The 25,712-nt window shown below is 39.4% G+C and overlaps 1 protein-coding gene across 1 annotated transcript in view; it reads right to left on the bottom strand.

Annotated features, from left to right (window-relative positions):
* SLC18A2 (solute carrier family 18 member A2) overlaps positions 1-25,712 on the bottom strand; it is a 47,295-nt gene that overhangs the window by 4,889 nt on the left and 16,694 nt on the right. Inside the window, exons 4-13 of the mRNA XM_072623678.1 lie at positions 19,478-19,536; positions 18,349-18,432; positions 17,587-17,679; positions 16,410-16,499; positions 16,274-16,317; positions 16,134-16,194; positions 11,477-11,572; positions 7,087-7,165; positions 6,846-6,897; positions 4,879-4,942 (exon numbers count right to left, since the gene is read on the bottom strand). Of these exons, the coding sequence (XP_072479779.1) occupies positions 4,879-4,942; positions 6,846-6,897; positions 7,087-7,165; positions 11,477-11,572; positions 16,134-16,194; positions 16,274-16,317; positions 16,410-16,499; positions 17,587-17,679; positions 18,349-18,432; positions 19,478-19,536 (722 nt within the window). The remainder of the gene's footprint in view (positions 1-4,878; positions 4,943-6,845; positions 6,898-7,086; positions 7,166-11,476; positions 11,573-16,133; positions 16,195-16,273; positions 16,318-16,409; positions 16,500-17,586; positions 17,680-18,348; positions 18,433-19,477; positions 19,537-25,712) is intronic.

Here is a 25,712-nt window from a genome sequence, read left to right as displayed (position 1 = left end):
TTCCACAAAATTTTGAGTTCCAAATTTTCTCCCCATCTCTCTCCTCCTCCCCAAAATGCTGTGCATTTTGATTGCCCCTTCTGCCAATGTGCCCTCCCTTCTAACACCCCTCCCTTCCCTTATCCCTGTCTTTTCTCTTGTCCTGTAGGTAAGATAAATTTCTATACCCCATTACTTGTATTTCTTATTTCCCAGTTCTACGCAAAAACATTCTCAACATTTGTTCCTAAAACTTTGAGTTCCAAATTCTCTTCCTTCCTCCCTCCCCACACATCCCCACTGAGAAGGCAAGCAATTCAATATAGGCTATATATGTGTAGTTTTGCAAATGATTTCCATAATAGTCATGTTGTGTAAGACTAACTATATTTCCCTCCATCCTATCCTGCCCCTCATTTCTTCTATTCTCTCCTTGTCTCTCCCCAAAAGTGTTTCCTTCTAATTACCCCCTCCTCTCATTTGCCCTCCCTTCCGTCATCCCCCTACCCTTCTTATCCCCTTCTCCTCTACTTTCCTGTAGTGTAAGATAGATTTTCATATCAAATTGAATGTGCATGTTATTGCTTCCTTGAGCCAAATGTGATGAGAGTGAGCTTCACTTTTTCCCACTCACCTCCTCTCTTTTCCCCTCTACTGGAAAAACTTTTTCTTGCCTCTTTTATGAGAAATAATTTGCCCCATTCTATTTCTCCCTTTCTCCTCCCAATATATTCCTCTCTCACCCCTTAATTTTATTTTTTTGATATGATCCCCTTCTATTCAACTCACCCTGTGCTCTCTGTCTCTCTGTTTCTGTGTGTGTGTGTGTGTGTGTGTGTGTGTGTGTAATCCATCCAACTATCCAGATACTGAGAAAAGTTTCAAGAGTTACAAATATTATCTTTCCATGTACAAATGTAAACAGTTCAACTTTAGTAAGTCTCTTGTGATTTCTCTTTCCTGTTTGCCTTTTCATGATTCTCTTTATTCTTGTGTTTAAAAGTCAAATTTTCTTTTCAGCTCTGGTCTTTTCATCAAGAATGCTTGAAAGTCCTCTATTTCATTGAGTGACCATGTTTTTCCCCTGAAGTATTCTACTCAGTTTTGCTGGGGAGGTGATTCTTGGTTTTAGTCCTAGTTCTTTTGACTTCTAGAATATCATACTCCATGCCCTTCAATCCCTTAATGTAGAAGGTGCTAGAACTTGTCTTATCCTAACTGTATTTCCACAGTACTCAAATTGTTTCTTTCTAGCTGCTTGCAATATTTTCTCCTTACCCTGGGAACTCTGGAATTTGACTCCAATATTCCCAGGAGTTCAGATCTCTTTCAGGAGGTGATCAGTGGATTCAATATTTATTTTGCCCTCTGGTTCTAGAATATCAGGGCAGTTTTCCTTGATAATTTCATGAAAGATGTTGTCTAGGCTGTTATTTTGATCATGGCTTTCAGGTAGTCCCATAATTTTTAAATTGTCTCTCCTGGATCTCTTTTCCAGGTCAGTTGTTTTTCCAATGAGATATTTCACATTATCTTCCATTTTTTCATTCTTTGGGTTTTGTTTTGTAATTTCTTCGTTTCTCATAAAGTCACTAGCTTCCAACTATTCCATTCTAATTTTTAAAGAACTGTTTTCTTCAGTGAGTTTTTGAACCTCCTTTTCCATTTGGCTAATTCTGCTTTCTAAAGCCTTCTCCTCATTGGCTTTTTGGACCTCTTTTGCCAATTTCTTCAGCATTTTTTTGGGTCTCCTTTAGCAAGCTGTTGACTGGCTTTTCATGATTTTCTTGCATCACTCTCATTTCTCTTCCCAATTTTTCTTCCACCTCTCTTACTTGATTTTCAAAATCCTTTTTGAGCTCTTCCATGACCTGGGACCATTGCATATTTCTTTTGGAGGTTTTGGATGCAGAAGTCTTGACTTTTATGTCTTCCCCTGATGGTACACATTGTTCTTCCTCATCCAAAAGGATGGTAGAGAATACATGTTCACCAAGAAAGTAACCTTCTATGGTCTTATTTTTTTCCCCTTTTTTGGGCATTTTCCCAACCGGTTACTTGACTTTTGTGTCCTTTGTCAAGAGTAGGGTATACTCTGGGGACCTATAAGTTCTCAGTATCCCCAAGGGGGCACAATCAGGGGAGAAGAGTTTACTCCCTGGCCAGGCTCCTGGCTGAGATTCAGATCAGCTGCTCAATTCCCCCAGGGGCTTTAGGTGGGGGCAGGGCCACCACTCAGGGCTGAGAGTCAGATCAGCTGCTCAATTACTGCCTTTCACCACCACCTCCACTGCAGCCACTGGCTGCCTGGAGCCAGGGCTAGGGGAGGACCCTGCTCCCTTCTCACGGAGGTGAAAAAGCTCTCTCACTGACCTTTGAAGTGTCTTTGTCACCTGTGGGTTGAGGGATCTGCAAACCTCAGGTGCTGCTGGGGATTCCACCCCTGAGGCCTGCTCTGGCCCTGCCCCTCCCTGTGCCCAGCCAAGATTGGGCTGTGCTCAGCTCTGTGTCCAGTGTGACAGACCTTTCCCTTTGGCCTTCCATGTCACCCTGGGCTGGAAATCTCCTCCACTCCATCATTCTGTGGCTTCTGCTGCTCTAGAATTTGTTGAGAGTCTTTCTTTACAGGTATTTTGTGGGCTGTGGGGGAAGAGCTAGAGTATGTGTGTCTTTCTACTCTGCCATCTTGGCTCTGCATACCTAGCCAACTTTTTAAAAAATTAATACTAAAATAGATTTTCAGGCCAGGTTTGCTAGAGCTGTGTTCTGCTGAGGCAAGAGGCATAAGAGTCACTAATGCTGCCACTACCAACTGCTTCAGTCATGGTTGTCCTTTCTTTGTTATTAGTGAACCTAGCTATTGTTGGAAAGAATGCTGCTCATAGATCTTTCACCTTTCCAACTCACCATTAGGCATATACCCCAAGGAAGTCAACCAGAGAATGAAAGATCCTGTATAGAACAAATACTCAGAGTTGTATTTTTTGTGTTAAACTACATGCAACAACAGCAATAACCCTGGAAATAAAATGGGTGTCCATTAATTGGGAATCATAGACCACGTTGTGACTTGTGAATATAATGGAAAAGGATCATGCACCTAGAAATGGAAGGGACTTAGGATGTCCAAAGAAAGGTTATATGACTTGCCAAAGACCCTACAGGTTAGAGGTAAGTGGCAAAGCCAGGATTTAAATTCAAATACTGTTACTCTCAAGTCCAGTAACCTTACTACTGTGCCACACTAGCTCAGTATGATTGTTGCATAAGAAATGATGAACATGAGGAAGTTATTACATGAAAATTTTGCATGAACTGATGCAGAGAGAGGGAAGAAGGTAGAACCAAGAAAAGAACAAAAGCCAAATGACTGCAACAAAGTGTATGACAATCCTGTTACAATGTTACTAAATATGCCCTGTGCCATGACCAGTACACTCCTAACAGAGTTGGGGTGGATGCAGGACTACCAAGAAGCCAGTTAGTTACAATCACCAATTCTGGTGCCCAGGAAAAGAGGAAACAGCCTCCCCACTCTTGGCAGAGAGGTAGAGGACTACAGAGTGCCAAAAAGGCATTATACTATGATACAGTTCATTCTTTAGGGTGGCAAGGGCTAGTGAAAGGCAAAGTTTGTTTAGGTTTTTTTTTTCATTGTGAAGAGAGATTTCAGTGTGTTGGAGAATATATTGGGAAATGATTCTGATTTTTTAAGGCACAAAAATGGTGTTGTGGATGGTGATGGGGTAAGGAGAACACTAGATTCTAGGGAGCAGAAGTCCTAGACTTGAATCCTACTTCTGTCATTTGTGAGTTACATGATCTTTGGCAACTCACAGCATCTTTGCAGTCCTCTTTCTTTTGATCTGTAAAATGTGTCTGATTATACTATCCACTCCCAAAGGTTTTAGTAAGGATCAAGTGAGAATAATGTTTAGAGCAGTGCTTTGGAGAGCCTAAAATTCTATGTAAGTATCAGCTATCATGATTATTTTTTTGTCTTTTCTTTGATTGGTTCTATCTTTCCCTTTATGTCTTATTGGTTCTCATGCATCTCTTGTTTCTGAGCTCTTGCTAAGCTCCCAAGGTATCTGTGTTCTCCTCTATTTCCTTCATTTCTGACCCTTACTTTGTTCATATGCCCTGTTTGTCTGGTCTCAGCTCTGGAAGGGATCCCTTCATTTTTGGGCCATCCTTACTCAGGTGTGGCACTTACAGTACACAAGAGATGCCATATTGGTAGTAATGAATTTTCGTGTTACTTCTATAGAATATGAGACTATAACATAGTCCAAATCTTTCATTTCTCTTCTTGTCCCAGAATTTATTTCAATGCAATTAGATTTATCATGAATGTTCTGTGTGATTATACTCATAGAGTATAAAATTCTTCCAAATTATCAGTGGCAGGAATTCCCTAATCTTAACTTCTGTATGCTAATGGCACAAAACTGGATGCCTTTGACCACAAAAAATACTCATTGACTAAGTCTTCTGTGAGTCAACGTATGTTTTTAGTTCTAAATCTTGCCATGACGCTCTTGCAATTTGATCCTGGGACTCTTCTGAGTAAGCTTGTTCACAGATATAGAGTGTACAAATGTGCTCTGTGGAAAGTATTACCCTGTTTACCCAGAGTCAACAGCAGTGTCCGTTTGCTTTTTGTAAATATCAGCCTTTTGCAAAAAATGGTTTTCATAAAGAAAATGACTAAAATCTGGCAGTAAGTCCCTTTAATATGAGTAAACTACACATTATATTTGAGCCTTAAACTGCTGCCCGTCGAATCTTAAGCTTCTGGAACGTTTTAGGCTGCTATCAATCAGAATGAGAAAAAATATTTCCAAGCCCAGGTAGCCAGTAAATGTTATATTTTGGCACTAAGCTTATGTGACTTACCAATTGCGAAACCAACTCCAAAATTTGGTGCGATCAGTCCATAAATATTTTTTGCAAATGGTACCTCCAAAAAAAAAAAAAGTTACATTTTTTTTTAATCATGCAATTTCATTCTATACCATTAGGCTTATTTTAATGAGGCATTAACATTTCTTTAGAAACTTGGTATGCTTATTTATTTATAAGGTAATTGGGAAAGAATAAGAATCTGAGTCATAGAACATTGGCAATCATCTAGCTTACCCCCCTCATTTTATAAAAGAGTAAAGTGAGTCCTATAGAGGTGAAATTACTTGTCCAAGGTCACACAGTTATCAAATCCCTAATCATAGCATTTTGAGAGCTAGAAAGGGTCTTATAAATAAGACATACTTTTCAGCTCCTTAAACATAGACAGCAAGATTTAAAAGACCAATTTAATTCCAGTTAGTTTTCCAGTAAGAACAATCAAACTGTTAGTAATAGCAGTAATTATTTTATCCTAGAAAGGGAGGATTAGCTCAGTATTTCCTCATTTTTTGCCATAAAAAGTATCATTCATAGTCATCTTTATGATGAAAATTCAGTAGTAAATCAATAAACATTTATGAACCATCTACTAAGTTCTAGCCACTGGAACAAGAGCAGTCCCTGACCTGAAGGAGCTTTTATGTAATTAAGGTAGGCAGTATGATTATCTGTATGATAATACAGAATTTAAGTCTGTACAGCAACACAGGCATTACACTTATAAATATAGCAGCTTTGGGAGGAAGGGCACTAGCAGCCGGAACAATGGTGGAGTCAGCAATGTCTTCATGTAGAAGGAAGTGCTTGAGTTGAGTGTCAAAGAAAACAAGAGATTCTAAAAGACAGAATTGAAGAAAAGGTGTGTTCTGTGAATAGGGGACTGTTAGAGCAAAAGTATGGAGATGAGAAATGGATTGTTCTGTTTGAGGAACAAGAAGAAGACTAATTTTACTGGATGGCAGAGCGTATTGAGGGGAGTAATGTACACTAGGGCTGGGAAGGTAGGATAGTATTAGGTTGTGAAGGATTTGAAATGCCAAATAGATACTCAAAACAATCTGTGCTTAAGGACAAGAATTTTGGCAGCTATGTGGAAGAACAGATTGGAGAAGAGAGAGGCTTGAAGCAGTGAGAATAATTAGAAGGTTTGCAATAGTCCAGGTGAAAGGATTTGAGAGCCTGAACCAAGTTGTTGGCTCTGTAAGTACAATACTGCATAGTGGCCAGATGCTAGAGGTGTGGAGATAGAACTGGCAAGACTGGCAATCACTGGATGTGTGGGGGTGAGGGAGAGGGAGGAGTCAGAGATAACACCAAGACTGCAAACCTGGGAGATTAAAAAATGGCAGCATTTTCAACGGGGATACCAGGTAGCCAGAGGGTACAGTGGATAGAACACTGAGCCTACAGCCAGGAAGGCTCCTCTTCTCAGTTGAAACCTGGCCTCAGACACTAGTTGTGGGACCCTGTGTGCCTCAGTTTTCTCATCTGGAAAATGAACTGGAGAGAGAAATGGCAAATCTCTCTAGTACTTTGCGAAGAAAACCCTAAATGAGGTCACGAAGAGTTGGATACAACTGAAAAACGACTGAACAATAACAAATTGAACAGGAATAGGGAAGTTGAGAAAATAAGTAAGTTTGAAAGAAGAGATAAATAGTTCTGTTTTGAACATACTGAGTTTGAGGTGCCTATAGGATATCCAGTTTGAAATGTCCGGTAGGTAGTTGGTGAGGAACTAGGTGGGGTAGATTTATCTGGATGTCATCTGCACAGAGATAATCATTAAGTCCATGAAAATAAAAACGTTGGTAAAATTTCTAAAAATAATTGACTTTTGAATGTGTAGCATGAAGCAAAAATATTTGGTAGGAACTGGTAATATTTGCCCACAGCTGAATTTTTTATCTTATTCACAGAATGGAGTTTTCATTTTAAAGATGTCATATCATACTCACACATAAAATGCTGATTCCAACAATGATCATCCCCAAGAGAGCACAAAGCCACCTGTCGAAAGAAAAAGCCCCCAGAGATCAATGAGAGGAGATTCTATTTGTTCTTTCTAAGCGATCATTTGAGATTTCTAAAAGGACTTAGATGGAGAAATCTTTACATTTGGGGATCAGTTAGAAATACTTGAAAAAAAAAATAAGGAACTCCTTTATAAGTACAGCGGGGTTTTTTTAATTATCTTACCTTCCCATTTTGTGTGCAAGTATCCCAAAAATATTGGTTCCAATAAGATAAGAGATACTAGCCGGTAGGAAAGCAACGCCTGAAAATTTATGAAAGGGACACCTTATCAGTACTGATTTCAGTCAAATGTTAGAAAAACTAATAAATGTTGCACAGCTGTTTTGATTAGAGCATATCACATGAAGCCCTGTAGCCTTGCACCCAAGCATCTAATATCCGGTCTGTTACACGTCTAGCCTGGGCCCCACACTATTTATCCATCAAATACAAAGCCCTTGTGAAGCTATAGAAATGAGAGACATTTATTTCACTATCACCTGCATAATCTCTCTCTGAAAATTTTCTATTTAGGTCTGCTAAAGGTGGTAAGTTTTACACACAAGGTCAGAATGGGCAGTTCTGAGATCTGAGAGTTCAGTGCAGAATATCTAGCCCTGTATGTTAGCTACAGAAATATTAATGGAAACCCAAGTGTCATTTGGAAAACTTCAGGGTAATACTATGCTAGGAGAGAAGACATTAGTTATTCTGCTGCGGAGTCATGCATTTTGACTGGTGAGGACTTCAAAGACTTCATTAAATACTCTGCATTCATCAAGTTCAACCCTGGTTTTCTTCCAATGAATTTGCCCATGGGCACTGATATCTGCCCACCTCTGCCTCTGAGGTTGCTTCCTTAGCGATAAGGTCACTCTGTTTTGTGACATTGATTTGTGTACCCCATCAGCCCAGATAAAATCTTTCCAAAGGCAATAAAAACTAAGCAAGAGCTGCATAACTTACAGTTCTGGGTAATCTGACTGAAATCCAATCACTATACCTTTGCCTTTCCTTGCTAGTACTTTAGAAAGAACACACACTAATGAATGTCTGCCTTTTCCTTCAGGTTAGTTCAACAAATAATTCTTGAGCGCTTAGTATGTATCTATACTGTACTGGGTTTGAGAAATAAAAAGACAAAAATTAACAACTCCCTATCCTCTAGGAGCTTATGATCTACTGAATTCTTTTAAAATTGTTGTAGTCATTCACTAGCAAATACCCCAAGGAAACCATTGCCCATTCTGATGTAGTGAGACCAAGGGCTTTTCAGTCCATTAAATTAAATTTTCAAACATACTCATCCAAGACTTGGGAGCTCTACAGAGCCAAAACATGAAATGTAATTTCATGTTTCAAGAAATATTTTCCCCATATTTCACAGGATGCATGGCCAAGTGAATATACGAAAGGCAATGTGGCATATTAGGAAAAGAACCATACTTAGAAAACCTAGATCCAAGCCTCTATTCTTTTGCTTATTGTACTGGAGATGTGGACGAATCACTTTAGCTGTTATTCATCTGCAAAATGAAGCTGAGAGGCAGTGCAGTGTGGTGAGTAGAGACAAAGCTGGCCTCAGTATCAAGAAGACCCAGATTCTCTTACACAGCTGACCCTATCAAGCTGCTTAAGCCAGTGAATCTTAGTACCCTGGAAAGCTCTCAGACTACAAACTGCAGAGGATGAAGCTGGTCTGCATTGGTAGCAGAAATTCCTCACCAAGAGCTCAATACACTCATGATATTACCCCCCAAAAAATTATTGGAACTGGGGATGGGGATTAAAGTATTTTCTGAGTAGTTATTAGGGTCAAATGAGAAGCTTTTGTTCATAGCATTGTATCGATCTGATTATGAGGCAAATCATTAGCATCTATCTCATATGATCAGTGTCTTAAAAGATAAAGACCATATGGAATGCAATAAATTGAATTTAGTTTTAGGAAATCCTAGGTTAGAATCCCATGTCTTACATTTCCTACCAATTTTTCTAAGTCACTTAAACTCTCTGTACCTCATTTGTTTCCTCATTTGTAAAATAAAGTAGTTGCATTAGATAAGGCCTTTTCCTGTTTAAGGTATATAATCTTTACTTCCACTCAATTCCAAGCACAATGCTAGGCATATATGTGTTTGCTGATTTTAATAGAACTTAAGAGCAAAATAATTTAATGGGGACTTAGCATGGTGAGGACTGAGCTGAACAGAAGAGCAGAGTTCTTATAGAAACTGAAATGAATGAATCAAGGCATTTCCCAAAGCCCTACAAATAACAAATGAAAAAAGTAAATTGATTGGATTTATTTCCTAAAGGGGACCCTGACTTTGCCTATAAGGCATGTTGCAGACATTTCTCACCTAGCATGGGCTTCTGCTAGGCAATCTGCTTGCCTCACAGATTTACATCCGGCCATCTGTTAAGTTCCCAACATGGCCCCATTCTTGATAAATTCAAGCAGCCTACCTGTTTGTCTGATGTCTAAACCAGACACCCTACTCCACCTCCACCTTTTTTTCCTGATGGCTTGAATACCTATTTTATTGAAAGCCCCAAGTCATAGCATGGAGCTGGGGAAAGCAAGCCTGCCTGAGTAGCCAACAGCTAGCTGACACACATTCAATTAGTGAGGTTACTAGATCATTTAAGTGGAGTCATCAGAAATATTCCCAAACCATTTCAACCTAGGAAGACCTTTAAGACAAATCTACTATAGCTTATAATCTGTATACAGAGGCCTATCTGCTTGGACCATAGCCTACTTTCTCATAGTTCTCTTTTGCAGACTTACTGAACCCCACAAAACTGACTTAGGACATAATAAACAAGGCTGATCCAATGCCTAAGTAGAGGAAGAGTGATATGAGAGACAACACCCTTCTTCCCCACAAAATGCTTCACCTACTGGCCTCCTAGAAGTCCTGAAAGCATTACCCATAAGGTCATTCCTTTCATCCTTTCAGCGTTCACTCAACAAATACTAGATGTCTTCTACAGAAGTCTATTGACCCCTTTTCTAAGGGTTCATGGAAAAATTTGGAAAGATTTCAGGGGATCTCTGAATTTGGACAGGAAAAATATTATATCTTTACTTTCACTGATCTCTTACCTGAAATTAGCATTTCTGTTAATTACGAATTTAGACAACAAAATATTATCCTGAGAAGCAGTCTCTAGGCTATGGTCTACAGTCAAAGTAGGTCACAACACAAGAAAGTTTAAAAGGTTTGCTCTGCTTTGTGCGAGGGGCTATATTTCTTTGTATTGAAGCCCTGAAGACCACTGTTTAAATTGCAAAACTCCTTTACAGACATGATCTCATTTGATCCTCAGAACAACCCTGTGAGTTGGGAAGGGCAAGAATTATTAGTTCCATTTCATGCATGACAGAGTTGAGGTTCTGTGAATTTAAGCCACTTGCCTAAGGTCACATAGCCTAGACAAAATACCTGGACTCTTCCTGCCTTGTGATCCAGTATTCTTCCTGTTGTAACAGGAAGCCCCTCATGTATATCAGAGAAATTTAAATCAGATGGGGACTTAAGAGTTTATCTAATCCAACCCTCTTAATTTTTTGTTGTTGTTCAGTTGTTTCAGTCATGTCCACATTTGAGATTTTCTTGGCAAAGATACTGGACTGGTTTGTCATTTCTTTCTCCAGCTCATTTTACAGGTGAGGAAACTGAGGCAAACTGGGTTAAGTGATTTACCCAGGGTCATACAGCAAGTACTCACCTGGTTGAACTCAGATCTTTCTGACTTCAGGTCCAGTGATCAATCCACTGTACCACCTAGCTGCCCCTTATTTCACAGATGAGAAAATGGAAGCCCCTAGGAGTTAAAATGTTTGACCAGAGACTGAACTGCTAATAAGTGGCAGAATACGGTTTTAAACCCAGGTCTTCTGACTTTCAAAAATGCCATGGACTGTCTTAAGAGGTTCTAATTAGCCCTCCCTTCCCCCAACCTGTGGACTCCATCACAGCCTTAGATGTCTTCAAGCAGAGGCTAGGCTTCAGTCCTCATAGAACCAGGGCAGTAAAGATTATAGTATTTACATAATGAAGAAAGCAAAGGATTTTGTCATTCTTGTGACATTTAAAGGCCATCTGTACAAACAATGCTCAAATATAAAAATATAAATGTATCTCCCTTCCTTTGACCACGTGGAAGCTCCAGCACCTGGAACTGTCAATAGTTTGACATTTAGCGCTGATTGCCTTTTTTTTCTTCCTGTGACTGGAAGGAAGGGGCAAATAATGTATAAGACCCAAGCAGTGACCACTTTTCAGGTAACTCCAGAAATGTAGAGAAAATGTGGCCTCAGCCATTGCAGTGTGAGTTTCTGGTGTCTCTAGTTCAAATCTAGTCTCAGATCTAGAATGCGCAGAGGGAACAGGTGACCAGGTAAGTACCACAAGCCTCATTGCTTAAACAAGCCTTTACTTCCTAGAGGACCAAATAACAGCAGTCAGCTTGCCATTTTCACGTGAGGAACTCTGCAGGACTACCCGAAAGGAAAGAGCCTAGTTAAAGTTAAAGAATGGAAAAGCCAACTCTAGTACGTTACCCAGCTGCCATTTTCTGGAACACATGGTCTCCATCATCCAGATCGGTAATGCTGGTTCAAGCATTGCAATAGCCATGTTTGCAAAGCAGATGGACCCTTTAATAAAGAAGACAGTTTGCTTTTATTTGGGTTCCGGGATCTCTACTTAACTCTCCTTCACCCCTTCATTTAATAAATTTTTATTAAATGCCTGTTACTGTTCTGGGAAGATAGAAGAAAGAATGATAGTTAATACCTCCAAGGAACTTCCAATCTCATGTGTGTGACAAGACTTGGACATATAATTATAGTTCAAGTAGAATGTGATCAGTATTAAAATACACATAAAATGCTCTGTGATCAGACAAGAAAAACATCACTTCCAGCTGATTTCTTCTTATTCTTAGTCTATGTACTATAATTTTCCTAATGCATCATCTTGATACTTAAGAACCTTCAGTGATTCCCCTTGGGCCCACAGAGCAAAGCTTAACCTCCTGATCCTGGCATTCAAGGCCTTCCCCAATCTGGCTCTAACTGACTTTCTTCATGGTTCCACCAAAATATACTACTCTCAGTTACCTCCCATCTTGGCTTTGCCTTTCTCCATGCCTGTATATGGTCTCTTAATCTCTGTCTATTGGAGTTTTTCCTCTTTCTTTGAGACCTGACTCAGACACTGCCTCCCCTGTGAAGCTTTCCTTTCCTGGCACCTTTCTTTTCCACACACCAGACCCTCCACCCCCAGCCAGAAGTGATCTTCACCTCCTCAAATTCTCATAGCACTCTGCCTAAGCTTTCCCTTTGCACTCATCCCACAATGCTTTGCATCATAATTATTCATGTATATGTCTTTTTCCTCACTAGATGATAAAATCCTTGAGAGCAGGGTCTATTTGATATATATTTTTTAATATCTCTGCAGCAGTAGGTGCTTTACAAACATTTGTTGAGCCAAATTGTGATGGCATGTAAGCCGAGCCTTGGAAGGTCCAGTCTTTCTGAATAAGATTAACTGTCTTCATCCAGATTCAGAACCATCAGCTCAAATTCCATTTTTCCTACACTGTTCTGAGAAAGAGATAAGTAAAATACTATCAACCAAAACAACATAGTGGTTAGAAAACTGGCCTCAGGTTCAGGAAGACCTGTGTTCAAAACCTGCCTCTGCCACATGATGGCTGTGTGACCCTTGATAAGTCATAGAGCCATCTATGCTCTGGACAACTCTCTAAAGGCTCAAATTTGCAGAGGAGATGATGACATGCATTGGAAGAGGGAATTTCATCACCACCTAGGAGTTCGCTTTAATTTACATTTAATTATGACATCATAATTCTCATCCTTATCCCTTAAGATGATTTGAAAAATTTCTTTTTTTTCCTTAAAGCAAAGTCCAGAGTGTACATTTTGATCAGATCAATGCAGATCAATCCCCTCTGCTAATCATAGAGGAAGAATCAATCAATCAATCAGTAACATTTATTAAGTACCTACTATATGCCAGACACTGTGCTGAACAATGGACATACAAAAAGAGGCAAAAGATAGCCTCTGCCTTCAAGGAACTTCCAATCTAATGGAAGGAAAGATATCAGATTGATAACCCACCTGTTGTACCAGTGCCTCTAAGATGTTCAAAGAACAGAGGGAAAATTCCCAGTGTTGTGAGTAGAGACCATATTATGGGAGGTTGTAGGGCAAATATAGAATAAATAAAATAATAATCAATAAAAACAATCTTAGTAGTAAGTGCTTTGAAATTCTAATACTTTGAAAAAGGATGAACCTATTAAATCTCTATGGTAACCCCCAGGGAATCAAAATATTCAATGAACAAGAACACCCCATTCATTCCCTAATCATTTGGAGCAAATAGGAGCTTCCTGTACTATTCTTTGAACCCAATTAGAGGGGCAAGGAATATTGATTGTCTCAGTCAGCACTACCATCCACCCTCTGTGGACTAGGCTTCAGTCCTCATAGAACCAGGGCAGTAAAGATTATAGTATTTACATAATGAAGAAAGCAAAGGATTTTGTCATTCTTGTGACATTTAAAGGCCATCTGTACAAACAATGCTCAAATATAAAAATACAAATGTATCTCCCTTCCTTTGACCACGTGGAAGCTCCAGCACCTGGAACTGTCAATAGTTTGACATTTAGCGCTGATTGCCTTTTTTTTCTTCCTGTGACTGGGAAGAAAGGGGCAAATAATGTGTAAGACCTGGAGTACAAGAGCAGAAAGGTAGCAGCTTCCCCAGCAGCTGCTGTTCAAGGTGCCCCCTTTCTGCCTGGAGTTCTGCCCCGATCTGTTGTTCAACCTCAGTCATGTTCACTGTGCCTAGCATGTTACACAAAGCATTCATTGAGCTGCTGTCTTCCCTGTCTGTCTGTGACTCCTGTGAGAAATCCAAATATTCCACAGTCCTGTTTCACAGATGGAAAAACCAAGGTCCAGGAAAATTCCTTAATGTTCCCAGAATATGCCTGCAGACAAATAAGTCTAGCCTCTGGTTATCCCACAGAATAGTCCCTGCAATCAGCTTTTGTCCATGAAAATCATCATAAAAGCAAAGCTTTACTTCATATAGCTCGTAATTAGTTTATGGAACTCATTTCCCACAAGAAGTGGGAATGACAGGAGACTAAATGAATTTTAAAAGGATTTGGACTAATTTATGAATAGCAGATTCAGGAATGGCTACTGAGAAACTGGACAGTACTTTAAGGTTGAAAGCAACCAGGCTGTATCTCCTCCTGGCTACAGGAGTCTGGTTGGAATGGACCAGTGACCTGAGGCAGTAGGAGAGATTACATTAGACATCTAGGTCAGTCCTTATTTAAAGCCTGGGCCCTCTCTGTGGCTTCTATATGTAATCACTTGGCATAATCTGAAGCTTTTCTGTTACAGGGAGCTCACTACCACTAAGGCAATCATTTCATTTTTTAACAGCTTGAACTATCAGTAAGTTTTTTTCTTATAGTAAGCCTAAATCTGTCTCCCTATAATTTCTGTCTGCTAGCCCCACTTCTTCCTATGTAAGATAATAATTTTTTTTTTTTTGTCATATCTGGTACCAATAGAGAGAAGCCAACTTTCAGCCACTGGATAAAGTGCGCAAGAAAGATTTTGGTGAAAAACTACTTAGCCCATTACTATTTGCAGGAGTCACAAAGTCCTCTAGGGTTTTTTTGTTTTGTTTTGTTTTTTAGTCTTCTTGCTTCAGAGATACAAGGCAGCAATCTAATTCTGCCAGAGTCTACCTTAAAAAAAGAGGGGTGGGGTCAGACCTTCTGTTGTTTCTCAGATATTTCTTAGAATATCACTCCTCTCACCATACCATTCAGCACTTTCAGGGTCTGTTGTCTGCCTTGGTTCAAATATACCAAGATAAATTAGGCTGACAAGCTAAGATGTTTGCAGTTAGACTGATTGACCATTTCTAGAGAGTTCCAGGGATAGATAGCAATGGCTCTGGCATAAAGATATCATATTCTGCATTCAGCAAAATGTGTGTGTGTGTGTGTGTGTGAAACCCTCATATGCCTTTGGATAGTTCCAGTTACACATTTGTGGGATACCTTAATCAGAAAACCAATAATCTGGGTTGAGCTTCAGAGACTATTTAGGGCAGGACATGTGTATGACACATGGTTAGTTATGTATACATACACACATAAAATGTATACATACATACATAAAATACATACACACATTTTTTTTAACAGACCCATGATTTCATGGGGTTAGGAATTTTCGGTGAAGAAATTTTATCTCCCAAGGCAAACCTACACCTGCTTTGCAATTTACAGTCTTGGGGGACTGCTTGGTAAACTGAGGCAGGTTAACTGACTTGCTCAAGATCACATAGCCAGTATGTGTCAGAGGTAAGATTTGAATCCAAGTCTTCACGATTCCTAGTCTAGATCTTTATCCCTTACAGTGTAATCCAAACTTCAAAGAACAAATCCCCTTAGTAAAAGAATTTGTTCTGTAAAACTTGGACTCAGTTAAAAGGATGAACCCAAGGACCTAGAAGGCCACATGTGGCTTTGTGGCTACACGTTTTCCACCCTGCATTACACCATCAGCTGTCTCTTCCTCTCCCTCCCCTTCTCCCTATATCTCTATCTCTGTCTATTTGTATCCATCTATCTGTCAACATATATATGGTTTTATAATGCAGTTTTAAACTATTAAAGCTTTTACATATGTATACATGATGCATATAATATATATATGTGTGCGTATGTAGGAGTATACATCATATACATGTATATGTATTTCTTTTTTTTCCCTCTTTCCACCCCTCTGTCTCTCTGCTTCTGTCTGTCTCTCCACATATAGTTAGGGAAACTGATGCAGTCACTGGAACACCTGTATCCTGAATGAGGATACAGAACTGCAATTAGTATCTTCGAGTCTCAGTGTTGCTTGGGGTCCTTCAGAGATCATGTTGCTTGGCCATAGTCACACAGCTATGATCTTTGTATCAGCAGCAGGACTTTAAAGCAAGTCCTCCTGACTCCAAAAATATCCCTCAGACTACAAAGCCATTTTTTCTGGAGGTCTCACACACACACACACTCATGCACCCACAAGCACTCGTGCAGTTTTTTTTGTAAAATCCACTTTTGGTAAGGAAAAGAATCATTCTGAAAATACTAACTACCTGCAGCGATTAAGATGTAGGGATCCTTCAACAGGGTGACTAGCGACGTTCCTTTTTGACTCTGCCAAAGAGAGAACTCAGGGTCAAAAGAAGGCGCATTCCCAGTTTATCAGCAAAGATGCTGTTGTAGCACTACTTACTTCTGGTTGAACCCTGGATGGTTGGAGAATCAACAGTTGAATAGCTGCAAAAAAAGAAAAAAAGACCAAGAGTATCTTCAGAAAGTAGGCTTTGAAGATCCTCACCCCCACAGTCCTTGATATAGTCTCTACTAACCTCCATCCAGTAGAATCAAGGCAGCCAGGACCAGGAAAGGAGCGGTCTTCCCCACAAATTCATACATCACACTTCCAAAGGGTGGCCCCACTTTGAGAAAGAGAAAGAAGAAAGGGAAGATTCCTAGTCTCCATGGAGTCACTTAGCTGGGATGACCACAGAATGGCCCCATTTGCTTCACGAGTTTAATGTATCCTAGCAGTTATTTTTTTTCTGGGGATCAGATTGACACGAGCAAAAACTGTAGACATTCTTTTAAAGCCTAACCTTGAAAGGGATGATCAGTCAGAGAGAATCAGTAACCTAGTTATTAGATCAGGTCTTTAGACTTGGAAATGCATCTCCTATGAGCACAGGGGGATATGTGAAGGAGAGCATGACTTATTTAGAAATCGACGAGGGTGTGACTTTTAGGTTTCTAAACTCAAAGGAAAAGAGAGAAGGTAAAGAAATTGGAATCCGAAATCTCCCATTCATGGAAGCCGGCAAGTGATAAGATCACACACACACATACACACACACACACACACACACAAATACTAACAAACCTATTCCAGATGAGGATGAGTCAAAGAAGAGGAGTAAGAACCATGCTGTCAACGTGAGTTACATCTTCTGGTCACACCAGTCAGTTCTTATTAGGGGGAAGTCTCATTCTCTTTCTCTTTGTAAGGAAATTAGAGTTTGCTTGCTAGCATCAGTACTGAGCAACCAAGCGATGACTCAAAGGGATGTACTGTGACTCAAAGGAGCAATACTTTATTTTCCTAGTGGACCTTCTCTCTACATGCCAGTGGAGACCCACTTCCCAGTCAATCAGGAAAAGGGAATTCTCTCCTTGAGCTCCACTTTATAGCTTAACACTTTCCCTCTGTTTTCTGTCCTTCAGCCTCCATGCATCCAGTATACCTTCTGGGGAAGCTCATCTCTAGATTCAGCATTAATAATATATCCAGTCTTTGATGTCACATTGGTCCTGGAATCATGCACTCAGGGACTGTGTAACCAGTTAGCCCTGGTCCAGTGACTTCTCCCTGGGGGAGGAGGTAGGGGGAAAGGACTCTAGTGAAACCGATTAAGGGAGTTCCATGATTAACAGAGGAAGAGGGAAGGAAAGGAAGGAAAGGAACAGTAATTATTTTCCTCTAGGGCATTGAAATACTTTAGTTTTACCAACCTAGCACTCCCAAAGCCAGTCCTCCCAGGGCTATTCCCATGGCATTTCCTCTTTCTTCATCATCCGTGTAAACGCTGGCCAGCATACCCATCCCTAAATAAAATTTTTTTAAAAATCAATGCAATGTAATAAAGGGAATTATTTTCTTCTTCAGTCAGCATGTTCTGTGTGTATCAACTTTTCGTTTCTCTGTATCTCCAGTACCTAGTGAAATGTCTGGTACACAGTAAGTGCTGAATAAATACTTGTTGATGGATTGGTTGACTTACTGATCTGGTACATTTAGGTAAAATAAGATAGAGAGAGTGCTATGCTGAAACTCGGAGGAACTGAGTTTGAATCATGGCTCTGCCAGTTGCTACCCATGTGTACCAATTATAGGGGTTGTCCTAGATGACTTCCAAGGTCAATAAGCATGTCAGCAAGAATGTGCTGATATGTGCCAAGCACAGCACTAAGTCCCCTGCCAGTTTTACAGCTTTGATCCTGAATCCTCTAAGGTCCTGGTTTTCTCTCTATACACTGATGTCAGACAAGATCTTAGGCATTTTAGAAACAGTCAAGATTGAACAGCATTCCTGGCACCATGTCAGAGTAGGTCTTAGACACCTTGTATCTAATGTCAAAATGAATTGGATTGTTCCTCACTAATTAAATAAGTAAGCAGAAAGTCAGGACTTGATGGTCACTGGGGGAGGGTGGGAGGACAGGTCTGAACACTCATTGTAGTTCATTGAATTAAGTGGATGTTTCCATACTCACCAGCTACAGAAGAGCAAGAAGAACCCACGCCTTGCAAGGATCTTGCTATGAGGAGTAAAGTGTAACTCCGAGAGAAAGCAAACACTACCAAGAGAGCAGAGGGGAGGTATGGAATAAACCAATTCCGGTCTCACTGCAGTGGGAATTAAAACATTCTACATTGGGATGATTTCTCAAAGTACCGAATGAACATGATGGTGGTCATGCTTGGTGCTGATAATAACACTGTGTCATTTGCTTGCATTTTCCTCTGCAATTGCTAAGTCTGTGTAGAACAGGGGTTTTTTAATCCAGAGTCCATGATTTTTTAAAAAATATTTTGATAACTGTACTTCAGTATAATTGGTTTCCTTTGGAATCCTATTATTTTATGCATAAAAAACATTCTGAGAAAGGGTCCTTGTGCTTTCACCAGACTGCCAAATGTGTCCATGGCACACTCAGAAAGGGCACTGGGGATACTGAACACCAGTTGAAGTCCTTCCCCTCAAACCCCATCCCTAGTTCCTTATAAGGTGGTAAGGAAGACACCGAACAGCAACCTGAGGATTCAGTAGCATCCCCTGCTGTGCCAATATTTCTACAGCAGTAATACATGCTCTAATAATATTAACTTATGTTTATTTAGTGTTTACAAAACACATTTCTTCCCCATGCCAACCCTGTGAGACAGGTGGTATTAGTATTCTGATTCCCAATTTCACATGGACAAGGATTCTTAATTTCACAGAGGTGAAATGACTCACCGTGATCATACAACTAAGTATCATAAGTGGGATTAGAACTCAGGTCTCCTGATCCTAAGCCCAGCATGCTTTCTGGAACAGCATTTTATATCCTCAGACAATTGGCTGCCCAGGAACTCTTCAATGGAATCAGTGAGTGGTTGAGGAATAGAATTCCTTCTGCGTCCTTCATTCCTCTGAGTTTCCTGTTACTGACTGGCACAAGACCAGCTTTCAATAGCATAAGGGCCAATTTAAACCATCTCTGTATGATCTGATGCTAGTTAGAGACTGGGAGGAGTAGTCATCTATTTCTAGGGTCCAAGCTAGTATAGAATCCCTGCCTCTAGCTCAGCCTTTTACGTATAACATCCCAACCCAGGATACAAACAGCATGTACTTACTGACAGTGGACACAAACATAATACAGAATCCTGCGAACATTGGGATCTGGTAGCCTATTCTGTAAAACAAACCAACAGAAACATGTCAGGACTATCCTCAACAGTGCTTTTTTGTGGGCAGGAAGGAAAGGGAGAGAAGAAGAAATAATTAATTGTTGACTATTAAAAAAAAACATTTGATTCATTAGAACAAAATGCAAACATTAAAAGCTCATCTCTAATAAGAATGTCTCCCACTCATGTATTAAAGTCATACAAGATTCCTTAATAGATGCAACCCATCCATTTTCTCTAGCTGGTTTTCTTTTGGATGATGGGAAAGGAAAAGCATTCAGTCATACCTATTACTTCCCATCTGACCTTTCCATGTTTAACTATCTTCAAGTATAAATTCATTCATATGTGGTTAATGTTCTTTGGCATAAATATAAAGACAGTGTTTGCTCCAGTAGAATGTAAGTTTCCTGATGGTAAGAGCTGTTTCCTTTTTTGCTTTTGTATTCCATTGCCTAGCAACATAATAGGTGCTTAATAAAATTTTTTTCTTGATGGAAGTCCATCAAATGGGGAATGGGTAATCATTCTGGTATTTGAGTTATAATGGAATATTACTGTTCCAAAAGAAATAAGGAACATGAACATTCAGAGAAACATGAAAAGACTTACATGAATCACTACAGAATAAAGTAAAAAAACAGTATATACAATAATGTTAAGTGAAAGAACATAAACATTTTAAAAACAGGAAGGCAATATACATAATGGCTACTATGGTGATAGAGCATAGATATATTAAAAAATTAAACACAATGACTACAATGATGCTATTAGAAAAAAATATAACCATGCTAAAAACTCTGAACTCTATTTAATTGTAGGAACCAAACTTGTTCCTAGAGAAGAGGTAAAAAATTGATCATCCCTCCCTTTATCTCCTATGAGAGGACATAGTAAAAAAAAAAGAATAGACTGAGAGTCAGACCACCTATGTTCTTGTCTTAACTCTGTTACTGAAAAGTGAGAGACTTTGGGCAAATCATTTCTTTGGGTCTCTGTTTCCTCATCTGTCAAACGAGTGGATTCAACTATATGATGTATGAGGTGTCTTCTGATATTGTGATGATGATTCCAACTTTACAGATGAGGAAACTGAGGCAAGGAATAGTTGAATGATTTATGATATGAATCTAACACATTTCCTATTATACCAAGTTTTGTCTTAATCCAATTCTTTACCATTCTGCATGTACCCCAAATAGACTATCAAGAGTACAAATGGATTGTCACAGTTATTCAATGGTTCCCTGGCAGAACCCAGAAGGTACATGTACTTTTGTTATTATAATGATGTGATCAGATATTTGTGTATGTGTGTGCATGCACATGCACATGTATGTGTTATGTTTGTGTAATGCACAATGATGCTATTTATTTGATGCATTAAAAGAAACATACGGCAGGCATTATTTTTCATTTTGTCTATAGACTGATCACAGTGACTTGCACAGAGCAGATGCTTGATGAATGTTTATCATAGACTTAGCGCAAGAAGGGACCTTAGAAGATCATCAAGTCAGATAAAGAAGTCTGAGCACAACAAGGTTAAATGCCCAGAGCCCCATGGCTAGCAAGTCTCTGGGGCAGGACTGAACCCAGCTCTTCCTTACTTAAAGCCCAGTGTGCTATCCACTGCTATGTTGCTTCTCTGCTCCTTAAATGAATCAACTACGTAAAGTAGAAGAATATCTTTCTCTTAGCTATTTATGTTTCATTTTACATTATGATTCTTTCTATATATGTCAAATTGTTCATTGTGTCCCCAACATGATCCATCATTCCCCTCCTTTACTAAGTCTGTTCCTTGTAGTACCCGACACTTCCCTTTAACTGCCCATCACCCCTGCCCCTACTCTGCTTGCCAACATCCTACTCTTTAAGGTCCAATTCAAATGCCACCAGCTTCATTCAGTAAAGCCCTCACTGATCCCCACCACCTGAAAATGATCCCCCACCCCCATCTGCTCTGTGTTTCCTCTTATTCACTTAGCATAAGCTCATTTGTCTTAGCTGTGCACAGTCTTATCTCCCTTACTGGACAGTAAACTCCTTGAGGGCAGAGATGATAGCTTCCTTATCTTTGAAGTCCCAAGACTAGGCTTTGCCAATAGTTAGTGCTTAATAAAAGTTTATTGAATTTAATTCCCCTTGGGAACCCAACCCTGTACTTTTCAAAGGCAGCTTGGCTTTACTGAATTAGGAAGCAATGTGGTATAATGGAAAGAGCACTGAATTTGGAGTCAGAGGGTCTGGATTAAAATCTCAGCTTCTTTGCCTACTACCTGTGTGACCTTAGTCTCTTCTATTCTTTGGGTCTTTATTTTCTCGTCTGTAAAATGAAGGAGTTGAACTAGATTACCTCCAAGGTCTCCCTCTCCACCAAGTCTGTGATCTTATTATTGGACTGAATTTCTCTGTCCTATGTTTTACATTTTGATCTCTCTCTCTCTCTCTCTCTCTCTCTCTCTCTCTCTCTCTCTCTCTCTCTCTCTCTCTCTCTCTCTGGCTCTCTGTCTCTGTCTCTTCTCTCTTCTCTCTCTGTCTCTCTGTATCACTCTGTCTCTCACCTCTCTCTCTCCTCTCTCTGTCTCTTCCTCTCTCTCTCTTCCTTCTAGGTAAAGAGGCCATTCTCTATCTCATCTTACCTAGCCTTAATCACTAAAAAAGCATTGCCTCAGTCACACTGAGACCTGTTAATGACCTAAGTTTAAAGAGGTCAAGGTCTCCCACTGCATCACAGTCATCTCCAGTCATTCTGATCTTTATCTCACTACTGGACCCAGATGGCTCAGGAGGAGAAAGTGAGGCTGGTGACTGTACAGTCCTCCCTTGCTTAAATTCAATTCATTTGCATGTCATGAATCACCTCCCTGATATCATGGTCCTCTTTGAGGACATAGGACAAGTAACAACTCCTATAGCCAGAGGCAGGGCAGACCTTGCAGTATTGACACTATGAAGGATGGAGGTGAAAGGAAAAAAGGAAGTAGGATGTATCCCTTCATTCTAATGGCTAGAGCAGCTCTTCTAGAAGCCAGCTGTGATCTGGAAATTAAACTTTTTTTAGTCTTGTCCTTTTCTATGGATTCAATTAAATTTAGCAAATACATATGGAATATATCTTGAAAAATAATAAAATTCTTCTGTAGGAATAAAAGGTCAAGACTCTCAGGGGAAATAATGAACAAAAATGAGAAGGTAGGGAGCCTCGCTATACCAGATCTCAAACTATATTACAAAGCAGTAATCATCCAAATGATTTGGTACTGGTTAGGAAACAGATGAGTCAATCAATGGAACAGATTAAGCCTGCCCTACAAGGGTCACACTCACTCTCTGACAAAAACTGCTGTGACAACTAGGAAGAAATCTGGTAGAAACTAGTTATAGACCCATGTCTCATGCCACACACCAAGATAAGGTCCAAATTGCTACATGACTTGGACATGAGATATGACTTTGTAAATAAATTAGAGGATCAAGGAAGAAATTACCTGTCAACTCATGGGTAGGGGAAGAATTCCTGACCAAACAAGGGATAGAGGGGATCACAGAGGAGAAAACAAACAATTTTAATACACAAAATTAGAATTTTTAAAACACGTACACAAGAATGCAGCTAAAATTAGAAGGTAAAACAGCTGGGGAAAATCTTTACATCATTTCCCTAATAAGTATCTCTTTCAAAGATATATAAAGAACAAATTAAATCTATAGGAATAAAAACCATTCCCCAATCAATAAATGGCCAAAGCATATGAAGAGTCAAGCTTTCTAAGGAAAAAAATTCCAAGCTTCCAACAGCCACATGAAAAAATGTTTTACATCACTAATATTTAGAGAAATGCAACTTAAAATAGCTCTGAAGTTCTCTTTCATACAGCTCACACATAACGTTTCATCCATCATAGGTCTATACTTCAATGATCAAAGAAAGACAAAAAAGGCCCATGTGTACAAAAATATTTATAACAGCTCTTCTTGTTGCAGCAAGAACTTGAAACTAAGAAGATACCCATCCATTGGGGAACAGTTGAACAAGGTATGGTGTATGAATGTAATGGAATACTATTGTGCTGTAAGAAATGAGGAAGGGAACAATTTCAGAGAACACTTGAGAACTCTTCTACGAACTGATGCAGATTGAATTCAGCAGAAGCAAGAGAACAATTTATACAACAATATTATAAATACAAAGAATTCTCAAAGTGTTTTTATGTTGTTCAGTCACTTCAAACTCTTCATGACCCTATTTAGGGTTTTCTTGGCAAAGATACTAGAGTGGTTGACCATTTCCTTTTCTAGTTCATTTTATAGATCAGGAAACTAAAGCAAATAATGTCAAGTGACTTTCCTAGGGTCACACAGCTAGTAAATGTCTGAAGCCAGATTTGAATTCAAGAAGATGAATCTTCCTGACTCCATCCAGACCTGGCGCTCTAGCCATCTAGCCATCTAGACATGACCACAGGTGGAATTTGTTTTACTTGACTGCATGCTTGTTACAAGCATCTGCTCCCCTCCTGAATGGGATGGAGAGTGAACAAGTGGGAGAAAAATAGTTTTTAATTTAAAAAAATTAAATTTAATAAAATATGTTCCTCCCTCTCCCCAGTATCCAAATATCTAAAACTTGTTGGCTGTAGACAAGGCTCTAGGCTAGATATCTGCAGTGACAAAGGAGCATTTCTCACATGAAAATTGCCACCAGTTCCTCTGCTGATTGTATTCAACAGTTTAGCAAAGACCTTCAGGGTGGATCAGAGGCTACAGCATGCCTTTATACAGTATACTACCATCTGACTAGGATATGTAGCAAGAATGGATGGATATTTGAGGGTTGAAATTGCCTCTGGCTCCACAGAACAAAATAAGCTCTTCATTCCTTTCAGCATCCAGCTTGGAAAATTCAGTGACTGGAAGGATAATATATTTTTCAAAGCTGTTGGAATTAGTGGTGTGATTCCAATTCCACTAATCCTTTATTTTGGTTGTTTAAACTCTCCCAACCCCTAAGGCATTCTTCATTTCTGTAACCAAATGAAACATCTGCGCTCCCTAAGCAGGCTAAAATCTGATGGATAGCACTGGTTTCAAAAGGACACTGTTCACTATTGCAGTACAATCTATTCCTTTCCTTCAAAAATCCCCAATAATCCAACTTGGCTCTACCATATGTTAGGTTGTCCATTTGAATTCTAGTATCAGTAATGCTGGTGATCATACTTTGATACTTTAATGGGTCTGTGCTCTCCTTAATATGGGAAGTCTCTCTCACAACAAAAATCACAGCCTATTCCTTTCATCTTATAAAGATATTAATAATGATGGAAAGAGAATGGTCTGTGAATTTAGAAAAACTGAGTTTAAATCCTGTCTGTCATTTAGTACCTATGTGGCCTTTGGTAAGTCACTTAATTTATCTTATCTGTTAAAATGAGATAATTAGATAAGATGGCCTCTAAGGTTCTAAATCTGCGTTCCTCCTATAAATCCACCATCCGAGATCCTCCCTTGTACTGGTGGCCTTTTTCCTCCCTCCACATTCCATGGCAATGAAGCACATAGTTAACTCTCTCTCTCTCTCTCTCTCTCTCTCTCTCTTTCTCTCTCTCTCTTTCTCTCTCTTTCCCCCTCTCTCTCTCCCTCCCCCCCATCTCTCATTCTCTCCCTCTTTTCTCTCTCCTCTCTTCTCCCATCTGTCTTCCAAAATCAGAGTAGCTAATAATTTTTTATTTGCCTTAAGTATAAGGAAAAAATGATCATCCATTCACTATAATAATGAATACAGGTTCAGTATTCAAAAGGACCTTGGCAAGCTAGAACATTGAATCAAATCTAATGAGTGAAATTAATTAGGGTTAAATGTTAAGTCTTACACTTAGGTTAAAAAAAATCTCTTTTCTCTTCCTACCTTCTTTTCTAGTCATACACCTCTCTGAGCATTCTTTATGTTTCAATTTTTGGTTGGTAGCATGTACCCACTGGCACATACCACAAGCTCTCTTACTGCCCGTGAGTGACCAACTTAAATTCTTTGGGGATTGTATGTTCCATGATTTGGAAACACAGGGAATTATTTAAAGACTATTGTTACTAAGAAGTTGGGTCTTTACTTCAAGGAGAAGCTTGAAGTCATCAAAAGAATTATACAGTTTTTCAAAAGCAGTTCATCCTC

This window comes from Notamacropus eugenii, chromosome 1 (assembly GCF_028372415.1).
Source record: "Notamacropus eugenii isolate mMacEug1 chromosome 1, mMacEug1.pri_v2, whole genome shotgun sequence".
Taxonomy (NCBI): Eukaryota; Metazoa; Chordata; class Mammalia; order Diprotodontia; family Macropodidae; genus Notamacropus; species Notamacropus eugenii.
This window is presented reverse-complemented; position numbering and strand designations above follow the sequence as displayed.